Source organism: Panulirus ornatus, chromosome 52 (genome assembly GCF_036320965.1).
Source record: "Panulirus ornatus isolate Po-2019 chromosome 52, ASM3632096v1, whole genome shotgun sequence".
NCBI lineage: Eukaryota > Metazoa > Arthropoda > Malacostraca > Decapoda > Palinuridae > Panulirus > Panulirus ornatus.
Window position 1 is genome coordinate 13,316,025 of NC_092275.1, and position 23,487 is coordinate 13,339,511.

The 23,487-nt window shown below is 40.4% G+C and overlaps 1 protein-coding gene across 23 annotated transcripts in view; it reads left to right on the top strand.

The window, feature by feature from the left end:
• LOC139765081 (phosphatidylinositol 4-phosphate 5-kinase type-1 alpha-like) overlaps positions 1-23,487 on the top strand; it is a 372,175-nt gene that overhangs the window by 223,071 nt on the left and 125,617 nt on the right. For 18 of the 23 annotated variants that reach the window (XR_011716566.1, XR_011716567.1, XR_011716568.1 and 15 more), the window contains 2 exons: positions 1,198-1,242; positions 15,660-15,680. Coding sequence is in view for 20 of the 23 variants with exons in the window: in XM_071692221.1 (XP_071548322.1) it covers positions 1,198-1,242; positions 15,660-15,680 (66 nt within the window). In the remaining 3 variants the exon portion in view is untranslated. The remainder of the gene's footprint in view (positions 1-1,197; positions 1,243-15,659; positions 15,681-23,487) is intronic. The other 5 variants (XM_071692223.1, XM_071692236.1, XM_071692229.1 and 2 more) reach the window with 1 other exon arrangement.

Below are 23,487 nucleotides of genomic sequence, written 5' to 3' on the forward strand. Positions count from 1 at the left end.
AGAGTGACCTCTCTATCCAAACATTCTTTGATGTGCCCAAGTCCTTTGCCTCTTCACCCACCATATGACCCACCTTATTTTCCATGGTTCTATTTGCTGCTTCCACTCCTTGTTACCTAAGACTCTCCACTTTCTTAAGGTTCTCTCCTTTCAAACTCACTCTTCAAGTATGAAATACATGATAAATGAAGGATATTCTTGGCTTGTGAAGTTGGCAGGGAAAACTAAGGAAAGGTCTGTTGGGCTTGTTTATAGTGAGTTGTGGTTTTGGTGTATTACACATCACAGCTAGAGAATGGATGTGAGCAAATGAGACCATTACCTCATCTGTTCTGTGTGGTACCTCACTAACATGGGAAATGACAAAGAAGTATGAAAGAAAAGAAATGAAAGTTTTCATTATTACATAGATTGAAGATAGACAGTTATGAGATTTTTATTCAGTAGAAACAAGTAGATTTTGTTGAAGTAACATGCTCTCAGATTTTTATTGATATCATTGAAACTTTCTCTGTTTTACATGGTTTCTGTATTCAAGGCAGTGTAAACTGCAGATTCATCCCTAAACTATTTCCTTTCATTGAAGTGTTTGAATTTCAACAAGAGTACAGTTTGGAACACCTGCATGTTAGTTTTTCTTGTTGTTTTGCACATTAGGGAGAAAGATAGACACCAGTGGATTTTGTCATTTATGATAGGAATATACAGAAAAAGAATTAATTTGGCATAAGTAAGCTGAATGGAAAAATAGTGGAAGTGAAGAGAGAGAAATTAGAAAAGCAGTATTTGTAGGGTACAGAGGATGTAAGGTTTGTAGCAGTATGAATATGGTATACTAGAAATCAGCAAGAGAAAAGAAATAGAGAAGTTTCCATTTGACTGTCATTTTATGTCATATGGAATGCTTGAAATTGCTGATGGCAGGAATCATAGATAGATAAGGAGGAAGTATATTTGCTTTGTTGATTGTTTTTACATATACAGGCCATCAAATTTAGTAGGTTTAAGACCATTATCTAGTTGAAAGCCAATGTTTAGGTGCCCTCAAACTGCAGGTTATATCTCATTTCAGGATTTCAGACATTTGGGTTAACAGCTGTAATGCTGATTGTCATAATGTAGTCTCCCACCCATACTCTTGTTACTTTTGCTAAGAGATAAGCTAAAAATATATTTCTTACTTTTTCTTTCCTCAAGGATCATCTGTCCGCAGTAAGAGAAGTGCAAGCGTTCGAAGCCGAAGTATGTAATTTGTTGATACATAACCCCAATCCTCAGTCTTTTAGGATTATTCTAAGTGTACACTTGAGTTTTTTCCAATTTCTGTGTGGGACTCTGCTGCTGTGTTGCAGTTATAAAACTACAAACTGAAACAAGTTTTTCATTCATGAATAAGATTGATTGTCATACCAGTAAATGTTTGAATTTATACTTCTTATTAGACTTTTGAATAGGAGTGTAGAGCTCCCATAAGTAGGGTGTACAATTAGAAATTACCTTATCCTAAGGAGTGTCCCTTCTCTCACAGGTTCCTACTTACATCCTATTCACCTTTATATTGGGTCCCTTATTGCTATAGTTTATGATGGATTTTCTTCTTATTGTAGTCACTGAAATGTCTAAGTATTGTTTTTAACCTTTGTTACCTGATTGACTTGTACAAGATATGTTTGTTTGTATGGGTATTTGTTTGTCAGCACAGGTGCTTTGTTTGACATAGTCACCATTTGATTCCAGGGTCATTAGATGGTTATTTATCACTAATTAGCTGTGTAGAATTTACCCGTTTTAATGTCACCATGAAGAACTTTTTTATATTATTGTCAAAAACCTCTTAAGTAACTCCAAGTAAAGTGTTTAAGCAGCAGAATAGTTGATATAAGCTGTTGTTTTTTCTGTTTCCTTTAATCTGTCATGTTTTTGTCTGGTTAGTTAGTCATTCCAAAACATTTTTTGTACCTCCTTCAGAATCCTTTCAGAAGCTATTTGTTAAATATTTGATTTATAGTAACAATCATTTGCTGAGGTAAAGTTTAGATGGTCATAGAGCAACGTATCATTTTACACTGTAACAGTATAGAATGAAAAATAGTATTTGTATATGAAAAAGATTTTCTTCTGTGGCTGGTCTTTCACAGCTGTTATATTTCATATCCAGTGGTATGCTAAGTTGGAGTTTCTTTTTGGGGGAAATGAAAATGAGTTGTTCCTGCACTGGTAGAAAAAAAAATTTAAGTATTCCTTTGTCCCTGCATACATCACTGCTGACTCATTCAATGACACCTAACCATCCTGTCCTCAGATTAGTCTTGTCCAACTTTGATTCAGTGTTGCATCTCAGGATTAGTGTTTTATCCATTTGATAATACTGTAGATATACCCCTTTGATATAAACAAGGTTTAATTTTGAGAGTTCCACCTCATTACATCTTGGAAACTCTGATTAGTAGGAAGTTGGTATTTTTTCTTATAATAGTTGGACCTCAAGGGGAGTCCTCTCTGGATCAGAATCGGTTTGTTTCAATGCTGCATGTCATGTTTGGGGAAGTTGCTGGACATTTTCATTTAGCCTAAGAAATGTGGATCCCAAAAGTGTCACAGCTGTCAGTCTCTCTGAGGCTAGGTGGTTTCTGTGGCTAGATGTTTGTTGATAAGTTTCAGTAGTAACATATGTAGATGCCGACACTTGCCATGGCAAATGTGACTTGTTTGTGGATGAAACAATATTTTATAGAAACAAAACATTAATATCATCCTTGTATTATGAGCGTCTAACTTCAGCCAGTGAAGTTTCATTTAAACTGTTGAATGATGTATGAATAACTGTAAACAAAATCAGAATGTCAAGTTAAAAGCCAGTGTTAGAATTGTAAACAGTTTACATTGTCCTTCATTTTACTTTAAGCATCTCAGTTGCAAAGCGTTTGGAGACCAAGAGTAACATTTGATATTCCCTTGAGCTTGCCTTACCTCTATATAGAAAGTGGCATAGATTATCCCTTGAACTCCTTTGCCTTATTTAGGGAAATATTTCTTCCTTTCTTTGTCAGTATGAATTCCAGCAAGTTTCATATATGAAGATGTTACCTGATACTTCTGGGTCAGGTTTTGTTATGAGACTATGTGTATGCTTTACAACTTGTTCTTCCTCACTATGTCAGTCTTCCTGTCATGTTTCTTCATTATGGATTGATACTTCATGCAGAGAATAGGCAGGGTGCTTTCATATTTTTTCCTGGTTGCTTAGGATTCTTTTTCATGTAGACACACTTTTAAGTGTGTGAATTTCAAACTACATGGGTTTTATGCATAACAGGAGGGATATGTTTTGGAAAAAGTATTATTTTTTTTTATTATACTTTGTCGCTGTCTCCCGCGCTTGCGAGGTAGCGCAAGGAAACAGACGAAAGAAATGGCCGAACCCCCCCCCCCCCATACACATGTATATACATACGTCCATACACGCAAATATACATACCTACACAGCTTTCCATGGTTTACCCCAGACGCTTCACATGCCCTGCTTCAATCCACTGACAGCACATCAACCCCGGTATACCACATCGCTCCAATTCACTCTATTCCTTGCCCTCCTTTCACCCTCCTGCATGTTCAGGCCCCGATCACACAAAATCTTTTTCACTCCATCTTTCCACCTCCAATTTGGTCTCCCTCTTCTCCTTGTTCCTTCCACCTCCGACACATATATCCTCTTGGTCAATCTTTCCTCACTCATTCTCTCCATGTGCCCAAACCACTTCAAAACACCCTCTTCTGCTCTCTCAACCACGCTCTTTTTATTTCCACACATCTCTCTTACCCTTACGTTACTTACTCGATCAAACCACCTCACACCACACATTGTCCTCAAACATCTCATTTCCAGCACATCCATCCTCCTGCGCACAACTCTATCCATAGCCCACGCCTCGCAACCATACAACATTGTTGGAACCACTATTCCTTCAAACATACCCATTTTTGCTTTCCGAGATAATGTTCTCGACTTCCACACATTCTTCAAGGCCCCCAGGATTTTCGCCCCCTCCCCCACCCTATGATCCACTTCCGCTTCCATGGTTCCATCCGCTGCCAGATCCACTCCCAGATATCTAAAACACTTCACTTCCTCCAGTTTTTCTCCATTCAAACTCACCTCCCAATTGACTTGACCCTCAACCCTACTGTACCTAATAACCTTGCTCTTATTCACATTTACTCTTAACTTTCTTCTTCCACACACTTTTCCAAACTCAGTCACCAGCTTCTGCAGTTTCTCACATGAATCAGCCACCAGCGCTGTATCATCAGCGAACAACAACTGACTCACTTCCCAAGCTCTCTCATCCCCAACAGACTTCATACTTGCCCCTCTTTCCAAAACTCTTGCATTCACCTCCCTAACAACCCCATCCATAAACAAATTAAACAACCATGGAGACATCACACACCCCTGCCGCAAACCTACATTCACTGAGAACCAATCACTTGGAAAAAGTATATGTATTGCAAATGTCTGTAACACAAACCACTTTTTCTCTATACTTCTTTATTTTTAATGAAAGGACATTCGTACAGAAATTTTTCATTAAGCAGAATCATTAAGAACTCTTTTATAGATGGATATATACATCTTCAAATGTATGAAATATAGTTTAGATGGTTTTATATCTTTACTCCCCACAAATAATTGTTTTATTATTATTGTTATTATTATTATTATTTTTTTTTTCTTGCTTTGTCGCTGTCTCCCGCGTTTGCGAGGTAGCGCAAGGAAACAGACGAAAGAAATGGCCCAACCCACCCCCATACACATGTATATACATACGTCCACACACGCAAATATACATACCTACACAGCTTTCCATGGTTTACCCCAGACGCTTCACATGCCCTGATTCAATCCACTGACAGTACATCAACCCCGGTATACCACATCGCTCCAATTCACTCTATTCCTTGCCCTCCTTTCACCCTCCTGCATGTTCAGGCCCCGATCACACAAAATCTTTTTCACTCCATCTTTCCACCTCCAATTTGGTCTCCCACTTCTCCTTGTTCCCTCCACCTCCGACACATATATCCTCTTGGTCAATCTTTCCTCACTCATGCTCTCCATGTGCCCAAACCATTTCAAAACACCCTCTTCTGCTCTCTCAACCACGCTCTTTTTATTTCCACACATCTCTCTTACCCTTACGTTACTTACTCGATCAAACCACCTCACACCACACATTGTCCTCAAACATCTCATTTCCAGCACATCCATCCTCCTGCGCACAACTCTATCCATAGCCCACGCCTCGCAACCATACAACATTGTTGGAACCACTATTCCTTCAAACATACCCATTTTTGCTTTCCGAGATAATGTTTTCGACTTCCACACATTCTTCAAGGCTCCCAGGATTTTCGCCCCCTCCCCCACCCTATGATCCACTTCTGCTTCCATGGTTCCATCCGCTGCCAGATCCACTCCCAGATATCTAAAACACTTTACTTCCTCCAGTTTTTCTCCATTCAAACTTACCTCCCAATTGACTTGACCCTCAACCCTACTGTACCTAATACCCTTGCTCTTATTCACATTTACTCTTAACTTTCTTCTTTCACACACTTTACCAAACTCAGTCACCAGCTTCTGCAGTTTCTCACATGAATCAGCCACCAGCGCTGTATCATCAGCGAACAACAACTGACTCACTTCCCAAGCTCTTTCATCCCCAATAGACTTCATACTTGCCCCTCTTTCCAAAACTCTTGCATTCACCTCCCTAACAACCCCATCCATAAACAAATTAAACAACCATGAAGACATCACACACCCCTGCCGCAAACCTACATTCACTGAGAAGCAATCACTTTCCTCTCTTCCTACACGTACACATGCCTTACATCCTCGATAAAAACTTTTCAATGCTTCTAACAACTTGCCTCCCACACCATATATTCTTAATACCTTCCACAGAGCATCTCTATCAACTCTGTCATATGCCTTCTCCAGATCCATAAATGCTACATACAAATCCATTTGCTTTTCTAAGTATTTCTCACATACATTCTTCAAAGCAAACACCTGATCCACACATCCTCTACCACTTCTGAAACCACACTGCTCTTCCCCAATTATTATTATTATTATTATTATTATTATTATTATTATTATTATTATTATAGTCGCTGTTTCCCACATTAGCAAGGTAGCTTCAAAATAATAGTAAATACAAAAAAAATATGCAAGTTTTACTCAACAGAGATATTGCTGAGTGGTGTGTAATGGTAGTGGCAATGGAATAATTTATTTTTGAAAGGTTATTGATATTTTTACTGCACTGTTCCTTTAAGGGATGTGGTATTCCTTGGGAAAATTAGTGTTGTTTTGGGGGATGTGATGTTCCTTAGTAGGAACAGTGTTCCTTGGCAAGTGTGTGTGTGATGACAGATGCTTTAGTTGATATGTACCTTAATGTATTATTAATGTTGTGAATGGTTGCAGCATTGTTGGCAAAATAGCCTATGCTTATCATGTAAAGCTTAGTGTAATGTTATTGAAACATTGCTTATTTAAGTTATTAATGGATATCCATAAATCAGAAAAACAAGAATCCCCTAGTTGGAGAGGAAGCTGTGTTATTTTTCCTTGTTGGATAGCAGAGGTGCTGGCGCTGATGTGTATGTTAACATATATTGATTGTAATGTATGAGTAACATGGTGAGTGATGAGTTTACGATGTTGTTAACATAGCCTACATGTATCTTTGAAAGTATACCAATGATTTTACCTTTGCTTAATTGAGTTATTAAACTGATTGATGGACTGCCACCAGTGGGACTACAAGCAGATGATGTAAATTTTTGTTAACCAACCACATTTACGTATGCAGTCAAGGACATTGTTTCATTTTCACATAATACAGGTGAGATATGGCCTCTATTTCATGTATATCAGTAATACAGATATGTACTCCATCAGTTACTGCATTAGGCAGTGAGTTCTATTGGTCCCATAACATTGTTTATAAATGTTTCATCTCATAGAATTTGCTTACAATTTTGAATGGTTTATTTTTGTTTTATCTGAGTTTTATTATTTGACTGGTAAGCATCTCTTTCCCAGTCTTTTCAGCATTCTTTGCCCTCTGAGAAACTGAGGTCAAGTTTTATATGTGATGAATGAACGATATTTTGGCCAAAGATATTACTAAATAGTAGGTCAAGAGTCACTTGAGATTACTGGTTGCCAGAGCACATGTAAAGTAATGAGGATCGGACAAAGCAAGAGATGGCTTACATAAACGCCCATACATGTACATATAAATACACATCAATATGTATGCGTATACACACATATACATACCCTCCTGCATGTTCAGGCCCCGATCACTCAAGAATCTTTTTCACTCCGTCTTTCCACCTCCAATTTGGTCTCCCACTTCTCCTCGTTCCCTCCAGCTCTTGACACATATATCCTCTTGGTCAATCTTTCCTCACTCATTCTCTCCATGTGACCAAACCATTTCAAAACACCCTCTTCTGCTCTCTCAACCACACTCTTTTTATTTCCACACATCTTTCTTACCTTTACATTATTTACTTGATCAAACCACCTCACATCACATATTGTCCTCAAACATCTCATTTCCAGCACATCCACCCTCCTGCGCACAACTCTATCCATAGCCCACGCCTCGCAACCATACAACATTGTTGGAACCACTATTCCTTCAAACATACCCATTTTTGCTTTCCGAGATAATGTTCTCGACTTCCAAACATTCCTCAAGGCTCCCAGAATTTTCACCCCCTCCCCCACCCTATGATTCACTTCCACTTCCATGGTTTCATTTCCCCTTTCAGATCCACTCAAAGGATATCTAGAACACTTTACTTCCTCCAGTTTTTCTCAATTCAAACTTACCTCCCAATTGACTTGACCCTCAACCCTACTGTACCTAATAACCTTGCTCTTATTCACATTTACTCTCAACTTTCTTCTTTCACACACTTTACCAAACTCAGTCACCAGCTTCTGCAGTTTCTCACATGAATCTGCCACCAGTGCTGTATCATCAGTGAACAACATCTGACTCACTTCCCAAGCTCTCTTATCCACAACAGACTGCATACTTGCCCCTCTTTCCAAAACTCTTGCATTCACCTCCCTAACAACCCCATCCATAAACAAATTAAACAACCATGGAGACATCACACATCCCTGCCGCAAACCTACATTCACTGAGAACCAATCACTTTTCTTTCTTCCTAGACGTACACATGCCTTACATCCTCGATAAACACTTTTCACTGCTTCTAACAACATGCCTCCACACACCATATATTCTTGATACCTTCCACAGAGCATCTCTATCAACTCTATCATATGCCTTCTCCAGATCCATAAATGCTGCATACAAATCCACTTGCTTTTCTAAGTATTTCTCACATACATTCTTCAAAGCAAACACCTGATCCACACATCCTCTACCACTTCTGAAACCACACTGCTTTTCCCCAATCTGATGCTCTGTACATGTTTTTACCCTCTCAATCAATACCCTCCCATATGATTTCCCAGGAATACTCAACAAAACTTATACCTTTGTAATTTGAGCACTCACTCTTATCCTCTTGCCTTTGTACAATGGCACTATGCAAGCATTCCGCCAATCCTCAGGCACCTCACCATAATCATACATACATTAAATAACCTTACCAACCAGTCAACAATACAGTCACCCCCTTTTTTAATAAATTATTATTAGATTTATTAGTTATTTTGCTTTGCGATGTCTCCCCCGCATTTTTGCCGAGGTAGCGCTATGGAACAGACGAAAGAAATGGCCCAACCCAAACCCATACACATGCAGATACATTACACGTCAACCACACGCAAATATACATACACCATAACCATTCTCAATGTAAACACATATAATACACACACAGACGACATATACACATCACACAATTGACACTAAGCCTTTATTCATGCCCCATTCCCATCGCCACCAATGTTGATCGACACACATGGAATAACATCTCCCTCCCCTCTCGCCCTCCCTCCCCCCCCCCCCCCCCCCCCCCCCCCCCTCCCCCCCCCCCCCCCCCCCCCCCACCCCCCCCCCCCCCCCCCCCCCCCCACCCCCCCCCCCCTCCCCCCCCCCCCCCCCCCCCCCCCCCACCCCCCCCCCCCCCCCACCCCCCCCCCCCTCCCCCCCCCCCCCCCCCCCCCACCCCCCCCCCCCCCCACCCCCCCCCCCCCCCCCCCACCCCCCCCCCCCCCCCCCCTCCCCCCCCCCCCCCTCCCCCCCCCCCCCCCCCCCCCCCCCCCCCCCCCCCCCCACCCCCCCCCCCCCCCCCCCCCCACCCCCCCCCCCCCCCCCACCCCCCCCCCCCCCCCTCCCCCCCCCCCCCCCTCCCCCCCCCCCCCCCCCCTCCCCCCCCCCCCCCCACCCCCCCCCCCCCCCCCCCCACCCCCCCCCCCCTCCCCCCCCCCCCCCCCCTCCCCCCCCCCCCCCTCCCCCCCCCCCCCCTCCCCCCCCCCCCCCCCCCCCACCTCATAAAAAAGCAAAACAAATTTAGGTAGAAACATTTAAGAATAAGAAAAGAGTCAGAACCAGAAAAATTAGATAACCAAAAGGTTTCAAATAAATTAAGAAAATCATGTTCACAATGAGATTAGAGGCGAGTAGCGCTAGGAAAAGACAACAAAGGCCCCATTTCGTTCTCAACTCATCCTCTAGCTGTCATGTAATAATGCCTAAACCACAGCTCCCTTTCCACACCCAGGCCACCACACAACCCTTTCCAGGGGTGTTACCCCATACGCGTCAACATGCCCTGATTTCAGATCCTTGACAGCTACGTCTACCCCGGTATACCACATCGCTCCAATTCACTCTATTCCTTGCTCGCCGTTCACCCTCCTGCATGTTCAGGCCCCGATCACTCAGAATCTTTTTCACTCCATCTTTCCACCTCCAATTTGGTCCTCCCACTTCTCCTTGTTCCCTCCACCTCTGACACATATATCCTCTTGGTCAATCTTTCCTCACTCATTCTCTCCATGTGCCCAGACCATTTCAAAACACCCTCTTTTGCTCTCTCAACCACGCTCTTTTTATTTCCACACATCTCTCTTACCCTTACATTACTTACTTGATCAAGCCACCTCACACCACTCATTGTCCTCAAACATCTCATTTCCAGTACATCCAACCTCCTGCGCACTACTCTATCCATAGCCCACGCCTTGCAACCATACAACATTGTTGGAACCACTATTCCTTCAAACATACCCATTTTTGCTTTCAGAGATAATGTTCTTGACTTCCACACATTCTTCAAGGCTCCCAGAATTTTCGCCCCCTCCCCCACCCTATGATTCACTTCCGCTTCCATGGTTGCATCCGCTGCCAGATCCACTCCCAGATATCTAAAACACTTTACTTCCTCCAGTTTTCTCCATTCAAACTTACCTCCCAGTTGACGTGACCCTCAACCCTACTGTACCTAATAACCTTGCTCTTATTCACATTTACTCTTAACTTTCTTCTTTCACACACTTTACCAAACTCAGTCACCAGCTGCTGCAGTTTCTCACATGAATCAGCCACCAGTGCTGTATCATCAGCATACAACAACTGACTCACTTCCCAAGCTCTCTCATCCCCAACAGACTTCATACTTGCCCCTCTTTCCAAAACTCTTGCATTCACCTCCCTAACAACCCCATCCATAAACAAATTAAACAACCATGGAGACATCACACACCCCTACCGCAAACCTATGTTCACTGAGAACCAATCACTTTCCTCTCTTCCTACACGTACACATGCCTTACATCCTTGATAAAAACTTTTCACTGCTTCTAACAACTTTCCTCCCACACCATATATTCTTAATACCTTCCACAGAGCATCTCTATCAACTCTATCATATGCCTTCTCCAGATCCATAAATGCTTAATACAAATCCATTTGCTTTTCTAAGTATTTCTCACATACATTCTTCAAAGCAAACACCTGATCCACCCATCCTCTACCACTTCTGAAACCACACTGCTCTTCCCCAATTATTATTATTATTATTATTATTATTATTATTATTATTATTATAGTCGCTGTTTCCCACATTAGCAAGGTAGCTTCAAAATAATAGTAAATACAAAAAAAATATGCAAGTTTTACTCAACAGAGATATTGCTGAGTGGTGTGTAATGGTAGTGGCAATGGAATAATTTATTTTTGAAAGGTTATTGATATTTTTACTGCACTGTTCCTTTAAGGGATGTGGTATTCCTTGGGAAAATTAGTGTTGTTTTGGGGGATGTGATGTTCCTTAGTAGGAACAGTGTTCCTTGGCAAGTGTGTGTGTGATGACAGATGCTTTAGTTGATATGTACCTTAATGTATTATTAATGTTGTGAATGGTTGCAGCATTGTTGGCAAAATAGCCTATGCTTATCATGTAAAGCTTAGTGTAATGTTATTGAAACATTGCTTATTTAAGTTATTAATGGATATCCATAAATCAGAAAAACAAGAATCCCCTAGTTGGAGAGGAAGCTGTGTTATTTTTCCTTGTTGGATAGCAGAGGTGCTGGCGCTGATGTGTATGTTAACATATATTGATTGTAATGTATGAGTAACATGGTGAGTGATGAGTTTACGATGTTGTTAACATAGCCTACATGTATCTTTGAAAGTATACCAATGATTTTACCTTTGCTTAATTGAGTTATTAAACTGATTGACGGACTGCCACCAGTGGGACTACAAGCAGATGATGTAAATTTTTGTTAACCAACCACATTTACCTATGCAGTCAAGGACATTGTTTCATTTTCACATAATACAGGTGAGATATGGCCTCTATTTCATGTATATCAGTAATACAGATATGTACTCCATCAGTTACTGCATTAGGCAGTGAGTTCTATTGGTCCCATAACATTGTTAATAAATGTTTCATCTCATAGAATTTGCTTACAATTTTGAATGGTTTATTTTTGTTTTATCTGAGTTTTATTATTTGACTGGTAAGCATCTCTTTCCCAGTCTTTTCAGCATTCTTTGCCTTCTGAGAAACTGAGGTCAAGTTTTATATGTGATGAATGAAGGATATTTTGGCCAAAGATATTACTAAATAGTAGGTCAAGAGTCACTTGAGATTACTGGTTGCCAGAGCACATGTAAAGTAATGAGGATCGGACAAAGCAAGAGATGGCTTACATAAACGCCCATACATGTACATATAAATACACATCAATATGTATGCGTATACACACATATACATACCCTCCTGCATGTTCAGGCCCCGATCACTCAAGAATCTTTTTCACTCCGTCTTTCCACCTCCAATTTGGTCTCCCACTTCTCCTCGTTCCCTCCAGCTTTTGACACATAATCCTCTTGGTCAATCTTTCCTCACTCATTCTCTCCATGTGACCAAACCATTTCAAAACACCCTCTTTTGCTCTCTCAACCACACTCTTTTTATTTCCACACATCTTTCTTACCCTTACATTATTTACTTGATCAAACCACCTCACATCACATATTGTCCTCAAACATCTCATTTCCAGCACATCCACCCTCCTGCGCACAACTCTATCCATAGCCCACGCCTCGCAACCATACAACATTGTTGGAACCACTATTCCTTCAAACATACCCATTTTTGCTTTCCGAGATAATGTTCTCGACTTCCAAACATTCCTCAAGGCTCCCAGAATTTTCACCCCCTCCCCCACCCTATGATTCACTTCCACTTCCATGGTTTCATCCGCTTTCAGATCCACTCAAAGGATATCTAGAACACTTTACTTCCTCCAGTTTTTCTCAATTCAAACTTACCTCCCAATTGACTTGACCCTCAACCCTACTGTACCTAATAACCTTGCTCTTATTCACATTTACTCTCAACTTTCTTCTTTCACACACTTTACCAAACTCAGTCACCAGCTTCTGCAGTTTCTCACATGAATCAGCCACCAGTGCTGTATCATCAGTGAACAACATCTGACTCACTTCCCAAGCTCTCTTATCTACAACAGACTGCATACTTGCCCCTCTTTCCAAAACTCTTGCATTCACCTCCCTAACAACCCCATCCATAAACAAATTAAACAACCATGGAGACATCACACATCCCTGCCGCAAACCTACATTCACTGAGAACCAATCACTTTTCTTTCTTCCTAGACGTACACATGCCTTACATCCTCGATAAACACTTTTCACTGCTTCTAACAACATGCCTCCCACACCATATATTCTTGATACCTTCCACAGAGCATCTCTATCAACTCTATCATATGCCTTCTCCAGATCCATAAATGCTGCATACAAATCCACTTGCTTTTCTAAGTATTTCTCACATACATTCTTCAAAGCAAACACCTGATCCACACATCCTCTACCACTTCTGAAACCACACTGCTTTTCCCCAATCTGATGCTCTGTACATGTTTTTACCCTCTCAATCAATACCCTCCCATATGATTTCCCAGGAATACTCAACAAACTTATACCTTTGTAATTTGAGCACTCACTCTTATCCTCTTCGCCTTTGTACAATGGCACTATGCAAGCATTCCGCCAATCCTCAGGCACCTCACCATGAATCATACATACATTCAATAACCTTACCAACCAGTCAACAATACAGTCACCCCCTTTTTTAATAAATTCCACTGCAGTACCATCCAAACCCACTGCCTTGCTGGCTTTCATCTTCCGCAAAGCGTTTACTACATCTTCTCTGTTTACCAAATCATTTTTCTTAACCCTCTCACTTTGCACACCACCTCGACCAAAACGCCCTATATTTGCCACTCTATTGTCAAACACATTCAACAAACCTTCAAAATACTCACTCCATCTCCTTCTCATATCACCACTACTTGTTATCACCTCCCCATTAGCCCCCTTCACTGAAGTTCCCATTTGTTCCCTTGACTTACGCACTTTATTTACCTCCTTCCAAAGCATCTTTTTATTCTCCCAAAAATTTAATGATACTCTCTCACCCCAACTCTCATTTGCCCTCTTTTTCACCTTTCTCTTGACCTCCTGCCTCTTTCTTTTATACATCTTCCACTCATTTGCATTTTTTCCCTGCAAAAATCGTCCAAATGCCTCTCTCTTCTCTTTCACTAATAATCTTACTTCTTCATCCCACCACTCACTACCCTTTCTAATCTGCCCACTTCCCACGCTTCTCATTCCTCAAGCATCTTTTGTGCAAGCCATCACTGCTTCCCTAAATACATCCCATTCCTCCCTCACTCCCCTTACCTCCTTTGTTGTCACCTTTTTCCATTCTGCACTCTGTACTCAGTTTTTTATTATTTTAGTTAATTGCTGTTTCCCATGTCAAGCGAGGTAGTGTCAGGAAACAGACGAAGAATAGCCCATCCACTCGTATTCACATATGAGAGATTTTTGTTTATTAACATATTTCACCCTCAGTGTTCTTTTGGTTATAACTGTTTTAGACATGCACTTTTTACCAAAAGATCAATAGCCCTGTTAGATTATGATATGGCAGTTTTAAAAGCAGCAGTATTTGCTTTAAGACTTGGTAGATGTGATTTGTTTTAGTGAATTTTTTTAAACTTGCCTTTGATAGGATGTTTGTGTTACTACTTTCATTGAGAAAGTATTGCAATTTCTTACTCTGGGAGGAAGTTTGCTCTTGATTTGATCAGGTCATAAGTGGCTGTGAAAATGGGAGAATAATGTGTATGAAATGTGAAATTATTACTCATAGAGCCTTGTGTTTATGTCCAGGGAATTTCTTCTTTCTCACTTATTGGATTTGGAAGTTTCTGTGTATTTATTCAAGATTATTTGGTTAGATGGTGCTTAAGAATAGGAATTTTTTTGCTTATTTAGTCAGGATCGTTAGCCTAGATGGTGTTTTAAGTCACTGACATGATGTTTACTTTCTCATTATACTACTTGAATGGATCAGTGGTGTATTATGCAGGTGCATGGAAATGTCACTTTGTACCTGAATAATCATATATATTTACTATAAGGAAAACTTTGCCAACCGAAGTCAGCAATGGCCTCAAAAAACAGGTTTCATGAATGAATGACTCCATGAGAAAGAAATTTTTTTTTCACATTTTAATACTAATGAAACTTTAAGTTAAATTGCAAGCACGCTAACCCATTAGCGTCAAGCTTATTGCATTGCTAGGTGAACTAAATGTCTTACCAACTTTTTTTTTTATCAATGAATATCGGTAGATATCATGTTGAGTCTGCAGATTGGATTTCTTATGTGTGTCCTGTTGTGTGCCAAAAAACATTGGATTACACACAATTTTTTTTTTTCTGTAAGCCAAGTTGATTTTGAGAGTTTTGTATGGCTTCTTCTGTGTAGCTAGAGTATATTTTTGTTTCTGAAATTTTTGCACTTGTTTATGTAATGTGTTCTGTTTGTTTTACAAATAGAAAGTATCAGACTTCAGGGAAATGATTTGGTATTTAATTAAAGCTGAGGAATTGATGAGATCCATAAAACTAAGATTTTTTTTCTTTTAAATTCATTTGCTGTATACTTGATAATCATTTGCTTAGACTTTACTGTTCAACCTGATATCATCTTATGGATTTTCAGTCTGATTTGAATAATTTCTTTTGCAGGGACAGCTGGAAGAATGCCTGGTGAGTTTTTTTTTTAGATTATTATAATTGAATTATGAGTAATCACTTGTATTTCTGTAAATATGTTTTAATTGCATTTATTTTATAAGTCTATCTTTATGAACTGAGATACCTGATTATGGTGAAGGGTCTTAGCTTTGCTTCTCCTTTGCTACTTTTCATTACAAGTGATGATATGTTGGTTATTTCCTTGAAATGTTTGAACTCTTTCAGTGTGAAATTGATATTTTTTGCCTCTCCTAGTGTACAAAGAAAAAAATAGCAAAATGAATGTATATTTTTTTTGTTTATGAAAAGATGCTTAAAAATATGAAAACCTTAATTTTTTTTTTTTAGATAATTAACATTCACAGCAGATGGAATTATATGCCCAAATGATTTTTTCTTTCATTCTGGCTGGACCATATTTGTTTTAGCAATTTGTTTTTATGTACTGGTTTGTAAAAGGAGTGAGGAAGAGAGGTGATTGTTTTGGGAGTACAAGGTACATCAGCAATTTGATGTAAGCAATTGAGTTATAATGATGGATTAATTAAATGCAACAGTGGCTGATGTGGCATTTGGGGGTATAATTGTGTGGCTTGTGGTATCCTGACGTGGAATCTGGGGGCATAATATGTGGGTTAGGGAGGTTGATAGTAAGTAGGCATTATCAGATTTTTTCCTAGCTGATAGGTGTGCTGAAGAGAGACTTGAATGTGAATGTGATTGGAGGGGCACCTGATGGGATTTTTATCGCATATGGGTAGAGGCAAGATTGAAAGTTTGTAAAAGGTTTAGGAAAGGAGGAGGTAGGATGCATTGGAAGAGAGTGGTAAAAGTGAATTGAGTTTGGAAGAGCTTGTCTAAGGAAATAACTGGAGAGATTTCATGAAGAATGACAGAAAGTGAGAGTGAATGAAATGAGTAGATATTTAGGGTAGCATTGTGCAGTGCTTTCATATTTGAGAGAAATTTGTCACATGTGGAAGATGGGATTTAGGTTGGTGAGAAAGGGTAGCAAGTGGTGAGATGAGGCGTGTAAGTATGTAGCAAAAAAGCAAAGATTTATATGGGCATCATTTCCAGGGAAGGAGCACAAGTGAATGGGATAAGTACAAGAGAAAGCAGTAGAAGGCCAAGAGGAAGATGCAAGGGCTGATAAAGGGGGCAAATGAGAGTTGGGGTGAGAAAATTTCAGCAAACTTCAGTGAATAAGAAAATGTTTTGGAAGGAGGTGGATAGTGAAAGGAGAACAAGAGAGCAAATAGAAACATTAGTGAAGTGAGCAGATTAGGAATTAGTAACACGCAGGGAAGAGGTGTAGAGGATGTGGAGTGAGTATTTTGAGGGGCTGTTGACTGTCTTAGATGATAGTTTGGCTGCTGTGGGATGTTTGAGATGTGTAAGTATGCAAAGGAAGCAAGTCTTGGCAAATGATTTTATGAAGAGAGAGAAGAGATGGTGAATCTCATACGTTAAATGAAGTGTGGCAAAGTGGCTGGAGTAGATGGGATTCCAGTTGAACTTTTCAAGAAAAGGGATTTCAATGATGTTGATTGGCTAGTTAGGATTTTCACTGGATGTTTGACTCAAGGTGAGGTGCCTGAGGATTGCTGGAATGCCTGTGTAGTGCCATTGCATTAAGGGTAAAAATAGGATAAGAGGGAATGTTTGAGATATAGAGGTATGATTTTATTGAGTTTACCAAGTAAGTTGTATGGGAGAGTGATGATTGAGAGGGTGGTGGTATGCATAGAGCACAATAATGTGGAGGAACGTTAAGGCTTGAGAAGCATTAGAGTGTTTGCCCTGAAGAATTTCTATGGGAAATTACGTAGGGAAAGAGTGAGATATATGGATGGTATTTAAGGGTCTGGAGATGGCATATGACAGGGTTGATGAATATGCTGTGGGGAAATATGAATATATGGTGTGAGTGGAAAGCTAATAGAAGCAGTGAGGAGTTTTTCTGAGAGAGTGAGGCATATGTGCATGTAGGGTGAATGTTTCCTGGTGAAGGTAGTCTGTGGCAGGGGTGTTTGATTTCACCATGGTTGTTTAACCTGTTTATGGATGGGGTGGCGAGGGACGTAAATGCAAGGGTGTTACAGAGAGGGCAGGTCTACATTCTGTTTAGGGTAGAGGAACTAGGTGAGTATGTTGCTGTGTGCTGATGGCAGGTCTCTTGAGACAGTCAAGTAATAAACTTCAGAAGCTGTTTTATGAGTTTGGGAGAGTATATGAGAGAAGGTAGAAAGATAATGTGAATAATGGTGAGGTTATTAAGTTTATCACTAGAGAGAGACAGGCTGATTAGAGTTTGAGTTTCAGTAGAGAGAACCTGGAGCAAGTGGATCATTTTAGATACCTACAAATGGATAAGTACATTGTAGTTGATAGGCACTCACCAACCAGGCAGGTATATTACTGTTACTACGTCCCTGGGTGTTGGGAGGGTTGGTGACTGTTGTGTAGTGTACCATCACTTTAGTGGTCACATTGCAGTTCTCTTACCCAGATAGCTATCTTTTTTTCTGCCCCACTCATTTATGGACTGCTGACAGTATGTCCACAAACATACAATTTCTCCTTTTCACACAAAACAGCTGACAACACTTAACTCTCACAACTTGGTAATTTTAGATTTTCATGCAGTGGACACTATGTGCTAGCCCTGCCTTTTGGCAAGTGGTTGGACAAAGAGATAGAGCTAATAGGTAGGAACATTAGGGAGGAGCATTAGGTAGAAGTTTTAGGTAGGAATGCTAGTTGTGAGCATTAGGTAAAGGTAGTAGGTAGGTAGGCACATTAGGTAGAAGTAGTTGGTAGGAACATTAGATAGGCACCTTTGGAAACACTGTACTAAAGTTGCCCTCTGCCATTAGCCTTAAGAGTGAGGCACTAAAGGCTAAGAAGTGCACTGGAGTTTACCACTCTTGGAAATTCTTTTGCTACAGCCACCCTCTTGAAGGAGTTCCTGGAGGGATCAGGCGAAAGAGATATAGGTAATAGACAGATAGCAAATAGATATGGCAGCAGATGGAACCATGGAAGCTGAATTAATCCATAGGATATGGGATGGGCTAAGGTCTTGAGCATATTGAGGAGTTTTTGGTAAGAGGGGTCAGTTTCTTTGGGAGCAAATTTTTTAGGGCTCCTTGGCATTCATTTGAATATTCCTTCTCTGTAGAGTTGCAAAAGTGGATTTGTACTTTACGACTGAATACGCTGTCATGAAAATGTTTCAGTGTGGCCTCTATTACCAACAGACCCATTTTAAGATGTTTCACATGGGATAAGTTTTATGCTCTACCCAACCCATTTTTCTCACAAATTAATGAAGTATAAATACAATGTTTTATGTAAATCATCTAAAAACAGCTAGAATTACAGTAATACACTCACAGACACTTTTTTGTCAGATTTACTGTTGTGATTTTTTTACTGAAACGTCAAAATTCTATGAATGACCATTGCACAGAACTTGCATAACATCATGTGGTACTGTATTTGTGTTAATACAGTACACCAGATACTTTTTCATGTGTTATGAAAATAAGAGAGATACATAGGCACTTGATATTTGAAATATGTATTAGAATGCTAGACTTTTGAATTACTTACTAGTGCAAACACTGTTGTGTTTGCATAGTGTCTCTCCATGTTTCCAGATTTAATGTAAACAAGTAACATGGCTTTTCCTTATATGTTTTTCCTCAACCTGTTGAGTTTTTAGCAAAGCACTGATGATTTTTGCACTTGAAACTGTATTTTAAGGCATCAAGAATGATTAAGAGCCCAGCATTTAGGGGTACCTCTAATGACAGAAAAACTGTCAGTCATATCAGAAAACTGAATGTGATAATGCTGTATTGAGGGTGAGTGGATGAAGTCCTGTCAAGAATGCACTTTATTTTTCCATTTGCTGATAATTTTGAATGTGTTCTAATGATATACAGTATAGAATACTGTTCTGTATAAGAAAAAATATGTCAAGAATTGTTGAGAGATCAATAAACAGGCACTTTCTGTTGCAAACGTACATCAAAATGCTCAAAGTCTTAACTTTCATAAAAGTACAAAAGCTCTTGCATTTGCATAGTTCGTGTGTCCATGCATCTGAATTTAATGTAAACAGACATAGTGTCTTGTCATTCACATATTCCTCCACCTGGTGAGTATCTAGCAAAATTTTGAAGATTGTCTTGTCTAAATAGTATTTTGACCCTCAAAATGAGTAAGAGTCCATCATCTAGTAATTTGTGTCAATGAGTTGGGATTGCTACCAAGCCTTATGTAAAACTGGATATGTTAATGTGGTATATGAATGTGGATGAAGTCCTGTCAATAAATTGCTTTTTTTTTGTCATAAACTAATCTTCGTTCACGGAACACAGAATGAAACCTCTACTGAATGTGAGTAACTATGTCCAGAAATATTGAGATTAATAAGGAGGTGTTTTATATTTTAGCACATCAAAAAGCTCAAGTTTTTGAGTTACAGAATAGAAACGCTGTAGTATTTGCATAGATTATTTGTTCACATATCCTGATTAAATCAGATGTAAACAATCATGGCATCTTGATACATGCTCTTCCACGTTTTGAGTAAGAGCCCAGCATTTACTAAGATTTGCTGGTTATGTGGAAAATCTTCTAGTCTTACCATAAGATTTGTGTTAATGTGATATAAGAGTGAATGAAGTCCTGTCAGTGAAGCTTTTTATTTTAGTATATGGTAATTTTCTTAAATGTTTGTTTTAACACACAACAACGTACTAGGCTGTATGCTAGTAAATATATCCATGAATATTAAGACATGCTGTCAATGGACTGAACCAGGGGATGTGAAGCATCTGGAGTAAACCATGGAAAGGTCTTTGGGACCTGGATAGGAGAGGAAATTGGTTTTGGTGCATTACACATGACAGCTAGAGAATGAGTGAGTGGATGTGGTCTTTTTTCGTGTTTCCTAGCACTACCTTTTGACAAGGGGTCATGCCGGGAATGGATGAGGGGTGAGTAAGTATGAATATGCACATGTGCATTTATGTATGTGTATGTATATATTATATTTATTTTGCTTTATCACTGTCTCCCGCGTTTGCGAGGTAGCGCAAGGAAACAGATGAAAGAAATAGCCCAACCCACCCCATACACATGTATATACATACACGTCCACACACGCAAATATACATACCTATACATCTCAATGTACACATATATATACACACACAGACATATACATATATACACATGTACATAATTCATACTGTCTGCCTTTATTTATTCCCATCGCCACTCGCCACACATGGAATAACATCCCCCTCCCCCCTCATGTGTGCGAAGTAGGGCTAGGAAAAGACAACAGAGGCCCCATTCATTCACACTCAGTCTCTAGCTGTCATGTAATAATGCCTGAAACCACAGCTCCCTTTACACATCCAGGCCCCACACAACTTTCCATGGTTTACCCCAGATGCTTCACATGCCCTGATTCAATCCATTGACAGCACGTCTACCCCGGTATACCACATCGATCCAATTCACTCTATTCCTTGCCCGCCTTTCACCCTCCTGCATGTTCAGGCCCTGATCACTCAAAATCTTTTTCACTCCATCTTTCCACCTCCAATTTGGTCTCCCACTTCTCCTCATTCCCTCCACCTCTGACACATATATCCTCTTGGTCAATCTTTCCTCATTCATTCTCTCCATGTGCCGAAACCATTTCAAAGCACCCTCTTCTGCTCTCTCAACCATGCTCTTTTTATTTCCACACATCTCTCTTACACTTACATTACTTACTTGATCAAACCACCTCACACCACATATTGTCCTCAAACATCTCATTTCCAGCACATCCACCCTCCTGCGCACAACTCTATCCATAGCCCACGCCTCGCAACCATACAACATTGTTGGAACCACTATTCCTTCAAACATAGCCATTTTTGCTTTCGGGGATAATGTTCTTGACTTCCAAACATTCTTCAAGGCTCCCAGGACTTTCGCCCCTCCCCCACCCTATGATTCACTTCTGCTTCCATGGTTCCATCCGCTGCCAGATCCACTCCCAGATATCTAAAACACTTCACTTCCTCCAGTTTTTCTCCATTCAAACTTACCTCCTAATTGACTTGACCCTCAACCCTGCTGTACCTAATAACCTTGCTCTTATTCACATTTACTCTTAACTTTCTTCTTTCACTTACTTTACCAAACTCATTCACCAGCTTCTTCAGTTTCTCACATGAATCAGCCACCAGTGCTGTATCATCAGCGAACAACAACTGACTCACTTCCCAAGCTCTCTCATCCCCAACAGAGTGCATACTTGCCCCTCTTTCCAAAACTCTTGCATTCACCTCCCTAACAACCCCATCCATAAACAAATTAAACAACCATGGTTGTTTAGGCATGTACAGAGCATCAGATTGGGGAAGAGCAGTGTGGTTTCAGAAGTGGTAGAGGATGTGTGGATCAGGTGTTTGCTTTGAAGAATGTATGTGAGAAATACTTAGAAAAGCAAATGGATTTGTATGTAGCATTTATGGATCTGGAGAAGGCATATGATAGAGTGGATAGAGATGCTCTGTGGAAGGTATTAAGAATATATGGTGTGGGAGGCAAGTTGTCAGAAGCAGTGAAAAGTTTTTATCGAGGATGTAAGGCATGTGTACGTGTAGGAAGAGAGGAAAGTGATTGGTTCTCAGTGAATGTAGGTTTGCAGCAGGGGTGTGTGATGTCTCCATGGTTGTTTAATTTGTTTATGGATGGGGTTGTTAGGGAGGTGAATGCAAGAGTTTTGGAAAGAGGGGCAAGTATGCAGTCTGTTGGGGATGAGAGAGCTTGGGAAGTGAGTCAGTTGTTGTTCGCTGATGATACAGCGCTGGTGGCTGATTCATGTGAGAAACTGCAGAAGCTGGTGACTGAGTTTGGTAAAGTGTGTGAAAGAAGAAAGTTAAGAGTAAATGTGAATAAGAGCAAGGTTATTAGGTACTGTATGGTTGAGGGTCAAGTCAATTGGGAGGTAAGTTTGAATGTAGAAAAACTGGAGGAAGTAAAGTGTTTTAGATATCTGGGAATGGATCTGGCAGCGGATGGAACCATGGAAGCGGAAGTGAATCATAGGGTGGGGGAGGGGGCGAAAATCCTGGGAGCCTTGAAAAATGTGTGGAAGTCGAGAACATTATCTCGGAAAGCAAAAATGGGTATGTTTGAGGGAATAGTGGTTCCAATAATGTTGTATGGTTGCGAGGCGTGGGCTATGGATAGAGTTGTGCGCAGGAGGATGGATGTGCTGGAAATGAGAAGTTTGAGGACAATGTGTGGTGTGAGGTGGTTTGATCGAGTAAGTAACGTATTTTAAAGAGAGATGTGTGGAAGTAAAAAGAGCGTAGTTGAGAGAGCAGAAGAGGGTGTTTTGAAATGGTTTGGGCACATGGAGAGAATGAGTGAGGAAAGATTGACCAAGAGGAGATATGTGTCGGAGGTGGAGGGAATGAGGAGAAGTGGGAGACCAAATTGGAGGTGGAAAGATGGAGTGAAAAAGATTTTGTGTGATCAGGGCCTGAACATGCAGGAGGGTGAAAGGAGGGTAAGGAATAGAGTGAATTGGATCGATGTGGTATACCGGGGTTGACGTGCTGTCAGTGGATTGAATCAGGGCATGTGAAGCGTCTGGGGTAAACCATGGAAAGCTGTGTAGGTATGTATATTTGCGTGTGTGGACGTATGTATATACATGTGTATGGGGGTGGGTTGGGCCATTTCTTTCGTCTGTTTCCTTGCGCTACCTCGCAAACGCAGGAGACAGCGGCAA